The 14,318-nt window shown below is 55.0% G+C and overlaps 1 protein-coding gene across 1 annotated transcript in view; it reads right to left on the minus strand.

Moving 5' to 3' along the window:
- Positions 1–14,318, minus strand: part of LOC134019592 (plexin-A1-like) — a 32,316-nt gene that overhangs the window by 16,934 nt on the left and 1,064 nt on the right. Inside the window, 9 exon segments of the mRNA XM_062460557.1 lie at positions 840–1,074; positions 2,379–2,522; positions 5,155–5,391; positions 6,614–6,707; positions 7,803–7,970; positions 8,626–8,762; positions 8,905–9,025; positions 9,581–9,732; positions 13,428–13,618. Coding sequence (XP_062316541.1) covers positions 840–1,074; positions 2,379–2,522; positions 5,155–5,391; positions 6,614–6,707; positions 7,803–7,970; positions 8,626–8,762; positions 8,905–9,025; positions 9,581–9,732; positions 13,428–13,618 — 1,479 coding nt within the window.

The following is a 14,318-nucleotide window of genomic DNA, read 5'->3' on the forward strand; positions in this document are numbered from 1 at the left end:
ACAGGGTAGTGTGGGGGTAGAGAGAGAGACAGGGTAGTGTGGAGATAGAGAGAGAGACAGGGTAGTGTGGGGGTAGAGAGAGACAGACAGGGTAGTGTGGGGATACAGAGAGACAGACAGGGTAGTGTGGAGATAGAGAGAGACAGACAGGGTAGTGTGGGGGTACAGAGAGACAGACAGGGTAGTGTGGGGGTAGAGAGAGACAGACAGGGTAGTGTGGGGGTAGAGAGAGAGAGACAGGGTAGTGTGGGGATAGAGAGAGAGAGACAGGGTAGTGTGGGGGTAGAGAGAGACAGACAGGGTAGTGTGGGGGTAGAGAGAGACAGACAGGGGAGTGTGGGGATAGAGAGAGACAGACAGGGTAGTGTGGGGATAGAGAGAGACAGACAGGGTAGTGTGGGGGTACAGAGAGACAGACAGGGTAGTGTGGGGGTAGAGAGAGAGAGACAGGGTAGTGTGGGGGTAGAGAGAGACAGACAGGGTAGTGTGGGGGTAGAGAGAGAGACAGGGTAGTGTGGGGGTAGAGAGAGAGAGACAGGGTAGTGTGGGGGTAGAGAGAGAGAGACAGGGTAGTGTGGGGGTAGAGAGAGACAGACAGGGTAGTGTGGGGGTAGAGAGAGAGACAGGGTAGTGTGGGGGTAGAGAGAGAGAGAGACAGGGTAGTGTGGGGGTAGAGAGAGAGAGACAGGGTAGTGTGGGGATAGAGAGAGACAGACAGGGTAGTGTGGGGGTAGAGAGAGACAGACAGGGTAGTGTGGGGGTAGAGAGAGAGACAGGGTAGTGTGGGGATAGAGAGAGACAGACAGGGTAGTGTGGGGGTACAGAGCAGGGCCTCTCACCCTCCTTGCACTCCAGTGCCACCCTGGACTCCAGACTGTCCATCTGCATCTGGAGACGCTTCAGGGTGCGGTCCGCGTCACGGGACTTCCTCTTATAGGCTATCAACACGGCGATGATGACCAATAGGAGCAGGCCGCCGCCCCCTCCGATGCCGACGATGGCGGGCAGGGTGAGGAGGCTGTCAGAGTAGATCTGGAGCGAGCCTGGGGAGTACTCGAACCCTCCCGCCCGGACCTGCACACACACACACAAGCCCATGTTAGAGAGAGTAATCAAACGACACCATGACTCTGGTAGAATAAACTCTCCCAGAGGACATCTGGTAATGAATGTAGAACAGGAGGAAGTGTTGTGACAGGAAGGCTTTACACACGCCTAGAACACACACGCCTAGAACACACGCCTACAACACACATACACGCCTAGAACACACACGCCTAGAACACACACACACACACACCTAGAACACACGCCTACAACACACACACACGCCTAGAACACACACACATCTTTCGAGAAGGTCTACAATCAAGGATGCAACAGGGTCTCATCTCACAGAACATCAAACTGCTGAGATGAACATCACTGTGTTCTGCTGCCCTTGGCAACACTGAGTTAACGGACAGGACACCTGGTCTGGTCTGCTCTGGTCTGCTCTGGGTCTGCTCTGGTTCTGGTCTGGGTCTGGTTCTGGTCTGGGTCTGGTCTAGTTTAGTCAGGTCTGGTTCTGCTCTACGCTACTCTACTTTATTTTATATTCTATTTGATTGGACTTTACTGTACTCTACTGGGTTCTATTCTGGGGTCAGGGTGGTAGAAGGACTGAGACACAAATAAAAAAAAGTTTATTCGAAAAGTTCAAAGGGACCCAGGAGTTAACACACAGCTGTGACGCACGCGCACGCTCACACACACACACAGCCTGGTGAAGCCCTACTGGGGGTATTGTATGTAGGTCAGTCTAAACAGGGAATACAGAGTACAGCTGTGCCCTTTTCTCCAGACAGCCCCAGAGCACCCCCCCCCCCCCCACACACACACACACACACACACACACACACACACACACACACACAGGAACACACACAGGAACACACACACACAGTGGCAGCAAAAGTGATAGAAACAGACAGCTCTATTTTTAAAGTGCCATTGTCAGAAGTATGAATTACTAAAGAAACTCCGTGAAAAGTCTCTCTCCGATATTCGACATGACATTCAGCTGTAGGAGCAGACCCTCCCAGCACACTGCTACTGTGAAGCTGAAGAGCCATCGTATCACATCACACAGACCAGCTGTCACAACTTTGAAGGGTTTTGAAGGTATTTGCAGGAAAGTGTGGAGTCAGAGCTAGCTGTCCAAACAAGAGAGGTGGTACTGCACATCTGGTGTGGAGGGATTGGTCTGTGTGTGTGTGTGTGTGTGTGTGTATGTGTATGTTAAAGTGACATCAGGTAATTCTGTGAGGTTGAGTGTGTGTCCTCTCACTTTATCTGTGTGATGTCCTGTGAGGTGGTGTGTGTGTGTTTGTCCTCACCGTGACCTTGTGCTGTCCTGTGAGGTTGGGCCACTCGCACAGCAGCTGGGCATCAGACAGAGTGAGCACACAGGGAGTCTCTCCGATCAGGACCGTGTAGTTCAGCCGGCCGTTACCAGGAGCAGCCGGGACCAGGTGACGACCCTGCAACACACACACACGCACGCACGCACACACACACGCGCACACACACAAGTAATCAACATCAGCCGGCACACAACACAACAAGCAGTAAACATGGCAAAGTCAAGTCAGAGATGTGTCGCTGACTTCCTCCCAAGCTGGGAGGAAGTCAGGAGGGACAGACACACACCTCCCACAGTATTCCACACACTGCACTTCTACACACACACCCTGCCCTGTTCCACACGCACACACACAATCTCTCTCTCTCTCTTGCACGCCCCAGGTACCACATCAGATGAGATATTAATTGTGTGGAGAATGTGATGCGGGTCTTGAAAACAGCACTGATTAGTTCTGCAAATAGCATTTCTCCCTGTCAGGGCTAAACTCCCTGTGTTTGTGTGTTTGTGTACGTGTGTGTGTCTGATGTGTGTACGTGTGTGTGTGCGCGTCGGATGTCTGTGTACTTATATGTCTGGTGTGTGTGTGTGCAGCTTGCTGTAGGAGGAAATCTTCCTCCATACACATTCATCATTTAGTAGCGGAGCAATGTCTGTCTCACACACACATACACACACACACACACACACACACACACACACACACACACACTGTTTGGTTTGAATCTCATCACAGGGATGAATGCATGACAAGGTAAAAGGTTTTCTTTGTGACAGTTGATGCTCCAGGACTGGCAGGATGTTGAGGATTTATAGACACGTTCACGGGGGAATGAGGACTGAATGGATGGTAACTAATGGTAAGACTGTATTACTGTAATAACATTAGCCTTTAGTGTCACCAGTAACTTCATAATATGAATCATTACCAACATCCCCTCCACCACTATCATCCCCTCCACCACTATCATCCCCTCCATCCCTATCATCCCCTCCACCACTATCATCCCCTCCATCCGTATCATCCCTTCCACCACTATCATCCCCTCCATCCCTATCATCCTCTCCATCATTATCATCCCTTCCACCACTATCATCCCCTCCACCACTTTCATCCCCTCCACCACTATCATCCCCTCCACCACTATCATCCCCTCCACCACTCTCATCCCCTCCACCACTATCATCCCCTCCATCACTATCATCCCCTCCACCACTATCATCCCCTCCATCACTATCATCCCCTCCACCACTATCATCCCCTCCATCACTATCATCCCCTCCACCACTATCATCCCCTCCACCACTATCATCCCCTCCACCACTCTCATCCCCTCCATCACTATCATCCCCTCCATCACTATCATCCCCTCCACCACTATCATCCCCTCCACCACTATCATCCCCTCCATCACTATCATCCCCTCCACCACTATCATCCCCTCCATCACTATCATCCCTTCCACAACTATCATCCCCTCCACCACTATCATCCCCTCCATCACTATCATCCCCTCCACCACTATCATCCCCTCCACCACTCTCATCCCCTCCACCACTCTCATCCCCTCCACCACTCTCATCCCCTCCATCACTATCATCCCCTCCACCACTATCATCCCCTCCACCACTATCATCCCCTCCACCACTCTCATCCCCTCCATCCCTATCATCCCCTCCATCACTATCATCCCCTCCACCACTATCATCCCCTCCACCACTATCATCCCCTCCATCACTATCATCCCCTCCATCACTATCATCCCCTCCATCACTATCATCCCCTCCATCACTATCATCCCCTCCATCACTATCATCCCCTCCACCACTATCATCCCCTCCACCACTCTCATCCCCTCCACCACTCTCATCCCCTCCATCACTATCATCCCCTCCATCCCTATCATCCCCTCCATCCCTATCATCCCCTCCATCACTATCATCCCCTCCACCACTATCATCCCCTCCATCACTATCATCCCCTCCATCACTATCATCCCCTCCATCACTATCATCCCCTCCATCCCTATCATCCCCCCCATCACTATCATCCCCTCCATCCCTATCATCCCCTCCATCACTATCATCCCCTCCATCACTATCATCCCCTCCACCACTATCATCCCCTCCATCACTATCATCCCCTCCATCACTATCATCCCCTCCATCACTATCATCCCCTCCACCACTCTCATCCCCTCCACCACTCTCATCCCCTCCATCACTATCATCCCCTCCATCACTATCATCCCCTCCACCACTATCATCCCCTCAATCACTATCATCCCCTCCATCACTATCATCCCCTCCATCACTATCATCCCCTCCACCACTCTCATCCCCTCCATCCCTATCATCCCCTCCATCACTATCATCCCCTCCATCACTATCATCCCCTCCATCACTATCATCCCCTCCACCACTCTCATCCCCTCCATCCCTATCATCCCCTCCACCACTCTCATCCCCTCCATCACTATCATCCCCTCCATCACTATCATCCCCTCCATCCCTATCATCCCCTCCATCCCTATCATCCCCTCCATCACTATCATCCCCTCCACCACTCTCATCCCCTCCATCACTATCATCCCCTCCATCCCTATCATCCCCTCCACCACTATCATCCCCTCCATAAATATTACCCTCATCACCATCACCGCCAACAATATTATTTAAATAATATTATAGTGTTGCTGATAACTTTCTAATCCCCTCCACCACCACCACAGGGCTCTGTGGGAGCTGACCTTGAGGATGAGCGGGGAGGTGGGCTTCAGCTCCAAGACTCCAGAGGGGCTGAGGGGTTCGAACACGGGGTCGGGGTAGTAGCTGAAGGAGTGGTTGACCACCAGCAGGCCCTGGACGTTGTCCATGTAGAAGCCCAGCTCGTCTGGACTAGTGCCCGCCTCCGAGAAGCCCCGCTCAGTGTCTACCAGCGAGGGAGCCAGACACACCATCATCGAGCTGTTGTAGACCGTGCAGTTCTGGGAGGGAGGCAGAGGTTGGGGTGGTGGAGGGAGGAGGAGGAGAGGGTGGGGTGGTGGAGGGAGGAGGAGGAGAGGGTGGGGTGGTGGAGGGAGGAGGAGGAGAGGGTGGGGTGGTGGAGGGAGGTGGAGGAGAGGGTGGGGTGGTGGAGGGAGGAGGAGAGGGTGGTGGAGGGAGGAGGAGAGGGTGGGGTGGTGGAGGGAGGAGGAGGAGAGGGTGGGGTGGTGGAGGGAGGAGGAGGAGAGGGTGGGGTGGTGGAGGGAGGTGGAGGAGAGGGTGGGGTGGTGGAGGGAGGAGGAGAGGGTGGGGTGGGGTGGTGGAGGGAGGAGGAGGAGAGGGTGGGGTGGTGGAGGGAGGAGGAGGAGAGGGTGGGGTGGTGGAGGGAGGTGGAGGAGAGGGTGGGGTGGGGTGGTGGAGGGAGGAGGAGAGGGTGGGGTGGGGTGGTGGAGGGAGGAGGAGGAGAGGGTGGGGTGGTGGAGGGAGGAGGAGGAGAGGGTGGGGTGGTGGAGGGAGGTGGAGGAGAGGGTGGGGTGGGGTGGTGGAGGGAGGAGGAGAGGGTGGGGTGGTGGAGGGAGGAGGAGGAGGAGAGGGTGGGGTGGTGGAGGGAGGTGGAGGAGAGGGTGGGGTGGTGGAGGGAGGTGGAGGAGAGGGTGGGGTGGTGGAGGGAGGAGGAGAGGGTGGGGTGGGGTGGTGGAGGGAGGAGGAGAGGGTGGGGTGGGGTGGTGGAGGGAGGAGGAGAGGGTGGGGTAGGGGGAAGGAGAGAGCGAGGGAGGAATGAAAGACGAAGAAGGGATGGAGAGGAGAAGAGAGGGTGTGGATGGAGGAGAGAGAATGAGTGAGAATATAAGTAGTATCCTAATGCTATTTACATTTACAGATACATTTAGTCATTTAGCAGACGCTCTTATCCAGAGCGACTTACAGTAAGTACAGGGACATTCCCCCGAGGCAAGTAGGGTGAAGTGCCTTGCCCAAGGACACAACGTCAATTGACACGGTTGGGAATCTAACTGGCAACCTTCAGATTACTAGCCCGCTTCCCTAACCGCTCAGCCACCTGACTCCGCTATAAACACCTCAGTTCCAAGGTAACCTCAATTAACAGGAAACTGGTGACTTTCAATAATTAATTGATTAACCTGTGTGTGTGCATGTGTGTGTCTATGTGCTTGTGTGTCTGTCTGTGTACATCTGTGTGTGTGTGTGTGTGTCCATGCTCACATGGACAGACTCCGCCTGGCCGTATCTGGCTCGGATCTTCGGCTCTCGGATGGTGGCCAGGTTGGTGCCACTGATGGTCAACAGAGTTCCTCCGCTGAGGAGAGAAACAAGCACACTCAGCACTCCTCTCCTCCATCCCCCTCCTCTCCTCTCCTCTCCTCCATCCCCCTCCTCTCCTCTCCTCCATCCCCCTCCTCTCCTCCATCCCCCTCCTCTCCTCTCCTCTCCTCCATCACCCTCCTCTCCTCTCCTCCATCACCCTCCTCTCCTCTCCTCCATCACCCTCCTCTCCTCTATCCCCCTCCTCTCCTCTCCTCCATCCCCCTCCTCTCCTCTCCTCCATCCCCCTCCTCTCCTCCATCCCCCTCCTCTCCTCCATCCCTCTCCTCTCCTCCATCACCCTCCTCTCCTCTCCTCCATCCCCCTCCTCTCCTCCATCCCCTCCTCTCCTCCATCCCCCTCCTCTCCTCCATCACCCTCCTCTCCTCTCCTCTCCTCCATCCCCCTCCTCTCCTCTCCTCTCCTCCATCCCCCTCCTCTCCTCTCCTCCATCCCCCTCCTCTCCTCTCCTCCATCCCCCTCCTCTCCTCCATCCCCCTCCTCTCCTCTCCTCCATCCCCCTCCTCTCCTCTCCTCCATCCCCCTCCTCTCCTCCATCCCCCTCCTCTCCTCTCCTCCATCCCCCTCCTCTCCTCTCCTCCATCCCCCTCCTCTCCTCTCCTCCATCCCCCTCCTCTCCTCTCCTCCATCCCCCTCCTCTCCTCTCCTCCATCCCCCTCCTCTCCTCTCCTCCATCCCCCTCCTCTCCTCCATCCCCCTCCTCTCCTCTCCTCCATCCCCCTCCTCTCCTCCATCCCCCTCCTCTCCTCTCCTCCATCCCCCTCCTCTCATCTCCTCCATCCTCTCCACTCCTCCATCCCCCTCCTCTCCTCCATCCCCCCCTCCTCTCCTCTCCTCTCCTCCATCCCCCTCCTCTCCTCTCCTCCATCACCCTCCTCTCCTCTCCTCCATCCTCTCCTCTCCTCCATCCTCTCCTCTCCTCCATCCCCCTCCTCTCCTCTCCTCCATCCTCTCCTCTCCTCTCCTCCATCCTCTCCTCTCCTCCATCCCACTCCTCTCCTGCATCCCCCTCCTCTCCTCTCCTCCATCCTCTCCTCTCCTCCATCCCCACCCCTCCTGTCCTCCTCACCTGGCTATGCTCCAGTCAGGCTCTATGTGCAGCACGGTGGGGTCCAGGGTGTAGTTGAAGTGGACCTCAGGGTTTCGCAGCTCTGCTGAGTCGATGTCCACCAGGAGGGGCACGCTGGCGGGGGCACCGCCTGCAGGGGTCACACACACCACCTCCCGAGAGCTCCTCCTGGGGGGGGCAGAGAGGAGGGGAGAGAGAGAGGGGAGAGGGAGACACAGAGAGGAGGGGAGAGAGAGAGGGGAGAGGGAGACACAGAGAGGAGGGGAGAGAGAGAGGGGAGAGAGAGACACAGAGAGGAGGGGAGAGAGAGAGGGGAGAGGGAGACACAGAGAGGAGGGGAGAGAGAGAGGGGAGAGGGAGACACAGAGAGGAGGGGAGAGAGAGAGGGGAGAGGGAGAGGGAGAGAGAGGAGGGGGGGTAAAGAGGGGTAGAGATGAGGAAGTGGTTCTTTTAGACAGATTTAAATGTGTGGGTTGGTTTCAGAATGCTAATGTGTGTGTGAGTGTGTTCATGCCTGTGTGAGTGTGTGTGTGTGTGTGCCTGCGTGTGTGTGTGTGTGTCTGTGCCTGCGTGTGTGTGTGTGTGTGTGTGCGTCTAACACCTTGGAGATGCTGCTCCCATCTCTCTCACCCCGTCTCCATGGCAACGCTATTCACAACCTACACACACACACACACACACCTCAGAGAGCCCCGGAAGACGCCACACATTTTGACAAGGTGGTTATCACGCACACACACACACTCTGCATGCACACACACACACCTTTACCTGCAGACAAACCCGTCCTTACATGCTGCCCCTCACCCCTGCATCCCCCCACCTTTTGAAGAGGCATGGCTGGCGTCCTATGTAGATGCTGATGGAGGAGCCAGCGTTGAGGTGGTTTCCCTCGATGGTGACCCTGGTGCCCCCAGACAGAGGCCCCTGGGCGGGGAGCACCCGCGAGAAGAAGGGGGTCTGGAGGGAGAGGACCAGGGTAAACACACCAGCAACACTAGTACCACACCACACACACCAGCAACACCAGGAAAACAAAATTCACTCACACACCCTACTAACACAGCAGTAAGACAAGCAGGGGGGTGTCGGGGGTTCTTACCACGAAGGTGAAAGGTCGCGGGGAGACTGCTCTGTATTGGGCCACACACTCCCTCACGCACACCTCAACCTGCGCCTCCTGGACACGGTAACCTGTGGCATCGCTCAGCAGACACACGATCCTGAGGGAGGGAGGGAGGGGGGTTAGAGAGACCAGGAGAGAGAGACCAGGAGAGAGAGACCAGGAGAGAGAGACCAGGAGAGAGAGACTAGGAGAGAGACTAGGAGAGAGAGACTAGGAGAGGGAGACTAGGAGAGAGAGACCAGGAGAGAGAGACTACGAGAGAGAGACCAGGAGAGAGAGACTAGGAGAGAGACTAGGAGAGAGAGACTAGGAGAGGGAGACTAGGAGAGAGAGACCAGGAGAGAGAGACTAGGAGAGAGAGACTAGGAGAGAGAGACTAGGAGAGAAGGACAGAGACCAGGAGAGAGAGACCAGGAGAGAGAGACTAGGAGAGAAGGACAGAGACCAGGAGAGAGAGACCAGGAGAGAAGGAAAGATCAGGAGAGAAGGAGAGAGACCAGGAGAGAGAGAATGAGAGAGAAAGAAAGAGAGAGAAAGACCAGGATAGAAAAGGAGTGAAAAAGAGAGACCAGGATAGAGAGACCAGGATAGAGAGACCAGGATAGAGAGACAGCAGGCCGACCTGACCCAGAGTCTGGAGGGAGGGTCTCACCTCTCTGCGCTGACGTACTCCTCCTCCAGGGGTACACAGGGCACCTTGCCCAGCCTCACCCCCACCTGGATGTCCTGGAACTGGAGCCCCAGGTTCTCCCCCAGCACGGTCAGCCTGGTGCCCCCCTGACGAGGGCCCGTCTCTGGGTACAGCTGCAGGGTAGGGTGGGGTGGGGGGATGCATGGAGGGATAAGGAATGGAGAGGTGGAGGGATGGAGGGGTTAAGGGGTAGAGGGGCAAGGGATGGAGGGGAGGAGGGAGGCAGATGGAGGGGTAGAGAAAGGGAATGTTGTTATTAACGAACACAACATCATCGTGTGGTAGAAATGGGGATTGATCATGAGGAGAATACAGGGGGAAACACACACACATCTACACACAAATGCATATTTAGTAAACTCACACACAAAACTCCAAAACAGCCACAAGAGCAGATCAACTCACACAGGTACTGAGTGTTATTGTTCACACACACACACACACACACACACACCAAGTGGCTCGCTTACATGCATGATTGCACATATACACAAGCTAAACACACACACACAGAATCATACAACGTTCCTAAGTGGCCGGCTGACATGCACAATCGCACACACACACACACACACACACACACAAAGTCATACAATGTTCCTAACGAGGAGAAATCGCCTCTCTCTGTGAACACAGAGCGAGGCCCTGGCCAGGCGCTCCAGCTAATTGAAACTTATTACCGCCACTCCGAGTCTGTGCCTGGTTACCGTGGTGACGCGTGGAGATCCGATAATGTGATTTATCTAGCCCGATCATTGGCCGTAACGAGGACAGGTGTGGCGCGACAAACAAACACGATGACTGATGTGTGGCGTTGCCGACGGCCCTGGAAACCATCGCATGGTTATTATGGGTAATCTGGCCGGCTGCCTCTCTCTGGTTGGCTGGCCAGGCGCCAGACCACAGGACTAGGGTTCCCATCCACTCTTTGATGTTTGTTTGAAGGTGTAGGACTACAATTCCCATCATGCCCATGGCTCATGTTCGGGGGTCCTGAGACTACATTTCCCAACACTGGATGGGACAACCATCCAGAACAACCCTACCTGAACAACCCTACCAAGACCTCAGTATGAAGAAAACATGTTTCTCTGGTCTCTGCCAACAGAGAGTGCTTCAAATTGGTTTCAGAGGGGTCGCTGGATACGAACCCCCACACACCCCCGCCCAGAGCAGGCCAGTGGAGTGTGTGTTTGTGCAGAGCAGCGAGACTGCTGCTCTCACACATCACAATCTACTGAAATATTGAGGAACTAGCTACTGATTCATGTCAGAAAGCTCCGTGTTGTCCTTCGTAGAGAACGGCAGGATTCCATGACTTGATCAGGCTCACATGTTGGAAACTGTTTGATTAAAAGGCCTTGGACTTCTTTGTTTGATTCAAAATGTGTTTTAATTTGTTATATTTTCATATTCCTCCCCTGTCCTCCCGTCCCCTCCCCTGTCCTCCTCCCTTCTCCAGCCGAGTTCTGATGTACTATTTCTCTTATTCTGCCATGCTGCTGTGGGGGGTGAGATGAGGGATTGAGGGGGTGATGAAACGGAGGGAGGGCAGGCAGAGCACAGAGGAATATACATCTGGAAGGTTTCAGAGAAGGAGGAAGAACCAGTCTTATAGTTATTATTGATTCTGAAGGTGTGAGCTGGGAGGAGGGAGGGAGAGAGGGAGGGAGAGGGGGGAGGAGATGTTATAGGTTGGGGAGTATCGATGCTCGAGGGGGCTCCTGGGAGTCTGTCCCTCCCCCTCCTCCCCTCCCTCCTTTTATTAAGTGTAGCCTCATTTCAACACGTTGTCTTCTCAGTGTCTCCAGAGATGCAACGAGAGAAAGGGAGGGAGGGAGAGAGGGAGGGAGGGAGGGGGAGAATAGGAGGGAGGAGGGGAGGAGAGTCCTTGGAGTAAAGACTAGCAGACAAGATGTCAGTCAAAATGAGCTGAGACCCTGAAGAGACAATGAGAAGAACAGAGGGAAGAGGAAGGGAGGGGGAGAGAGAGCGAGAGAGACAGAGAGAGGGAGGGAGAGGGGCGGAGGAGAGAGGAGATGGAGGGAGAGAAATAATTCAATTACTGCTGCACTCTAAGGCTTGAGTGGAAATGAGGAGAGAAAGAGAGAAGTGAAGTGGAGGAGAGGAGGAGGAGGGGAGGAGTGGAGGAGAAGGAATCATATTTGTGTTCTGGAGTTTCTGTTCCACGGTTGTGTTAGTAATGTGAACATGTGTCTCATACCGATGAAGCCTAGAATGAAGAGGATGGATAAGAGAGAGGGAAACAGAGAGGCGAGAGACAGAGGGAGGGAGAGGGAGGGAGAGAGAGGGGGGGGAGAGAGGCAGAGAGAGAGGGGGAGAGAGGGAGAGGGAGAGAGAGAGAGAGAGAGAGAGAGAGAGAGAGAGAGAGAGAGAGAGAGAGAGAGAGAGAGAGAGAGAGAGAGAGAGAGAGGGGGGGGGGGGGGGGAGGGAGAGAGATAGAGAGGGAGGGAGAGGCAGAGAGAAACAGAGAGAGGGGTGTTCATAGAAGATCATGAGAGGTCAGTAGGACAAAGTTATGTTGAGTCAGAAGTCAGTGTAAGTGTTGGGTCTGGAGTCCACTATCAACAAACGTTATCCCATCCTTTCTCCTTCTCCACCTCTCTCCTTCTCCCTCTGGTGTCTCTCTCTCTGGTGTCTCTCTCCCTCCCCCTACCTCTGGTGTCTCTCTCTCTTGGTTGATGTAACATGCAGTAAGACAGAAGCTCAGTTAACAAGGGCACAGTCAAGGTCCTGAGTTTTAATAGAAACACATCATCACTATCACCTCCTCCGAGACCGACAGAGAGGGAGGGAGGGAGGAAGAGGTGGAGGGAAGGAAAGGTGGAGGGAGGGAGAGGTGGAGGGAGGGAGAGGTGGAGGGAAGGATAGGTGGAGGGAGGGAGAGGTGGAGGGAGGGAGAGGTGGAGGGAGGAAGAGGTGGAGGGAAGGAGAGGTGGGGGGGAGGGAGAGGTGGAGGGAGGGAGAGGTGGAGGGAGGGAGAGGGAGGGAGAGGTGGAGGGAGGGAGAGGTGGAGGGAGGAAGAGGTGGAGGGAAGGAGAGGTGGGGGGAGGGAGAGGTGGAGGGAGGGAGAGGTGGAGGGAGGGAGAGGTGGAGGGAGGGAGAGAGAGGTGGAGGGAGGGAGAGGTGGGGGGAGGGAGAGGTGGAGGGAGGGAGGGAGAGGTGGAGGGAGGGAGAGAGAGGTGGAGGGAGGGGGAGGTGGAGGGAGGGAGAGGTGGAGGGAGGGAGAGAGAGGTGGAGGGAGAGAGAGGTGGAGGGAGGGAGAGAGAGGTGGAGGGAGAGAGAGGTGGAGGGAGGGAGAGGTGGAGGGACGGAGAGGTGGAGGGACGGAGAGGTGGAGGGAGGGAGAGGTGGAGAAAGAAGGAAAGAGGGAGAGAGACGGAGACACAGGGAGAGTGAGAGGGAGACAGTTGAATTTGAAGTACAAATATAAACTTTATTACAAAATGAAAGTTGAAAGCCAGTCAAATACAATGAAAGAGAGAGGGAGAGAGAAGGTGAAAGAGAGGGCTGGAGGGGGAGAGAGAAGGAGAGAGAGGGAGGGAGTGCTTGATCAGAGGGCGTGTGTTGACAGCTCCAGCCTTGCTTCCTGCTTCCTTGCTTCCTGCTTCCTTGCTTCCTGCTTCCTCCTCCACTAGCCGACTGCTGGGCAAGATACTGCTCTAGACACACTACACCAGCATGCTACAACTATCTTGTTTATCACTATACAGTATACTCAGTGTGTTCTAGACACACCCCTCCCCACAAACACACCCACCCCCTCCCCCCCCCTCCCCCCCGTCACCTTGGTGATCTTGGGGTGAGTGCAGCGGCTGTTCCCGGCGGTGGCGTGCATCCAGGTGCTGTCAGGTGGGGAGCACTCCTGCCGCAGAGAGCACTTCCTCTCCTGGACACACCAGCCACACTCGAACCTGGGGTCGGCCTTCAGACACATCCCACAGCTGCCCCGCAGAGCACGGCACTTATACAGGTGAGCTGGAGGCAGAGACACTTATACAGGTGAGCTGGAGGCAGAGACACTTATACAGGTGAGCTGGAGGCAGAGACACTTATACAGGTGAGCTGGAGGCAGAGACACTTATACAGGTGAGCTGGAGGCAGAGACACTTATACAGGTGAGCTGGAGGCAGAGACACTTATACAGGTGAGCTGGAGGCAGAGACACTTATACAGGTGAGCTGGAGGCAGAGACACTTATACAGGTGAGCTGGAGGCAGAGACACTTATACAGGTGAGCTGGAGGCAGAGACACTTATACAGGTGAGCTGGAGGCAGAGACACTTATACAGGTGAGCTGGAGGCAGAGACACTTATACAGGTGAGCTGGAGGCAGAAACACACTTATACAGGTGAGCTGGAGGCAGAAACACACTTATACAGGTGAGCTGGAGGCAGAGACACTTATACAGGTGAGCTGGAGGCAGAAACACACTTATACAGGTGAGCTGGAGGCAGAAACACACTTATACAGGTGAGCTGGAGGCAGAGACACTTATACAGGTGAGCTGGAGGCAGAAACACACTTATACAGGTGAGCTGGAGGCAGAGACACTTATACAGGTGAGCTGGAGGCAGAGACACTTATACAGGTGAGCTGGAGGCAGAAACACACTTATACAGGTGAGCTGGAGGCAGAAACACACTTATACAGGTGAGCTGGAGGCAGACACACTTA

This window comes from Osmerus eperlanus, chromosome 4, assembly GCF_963692335.1.
Source record: "Osmerus eperlanus chromosome 4, fOsmEpe2.1, whole genome shotgun sequence".
Taxonomy (NCBI): Eukaryota; Metazoa; Chordata; class Actinopteri; order Osmeriformes; family Osmeridae; genus Osmerus; species Osmerus eperlanus.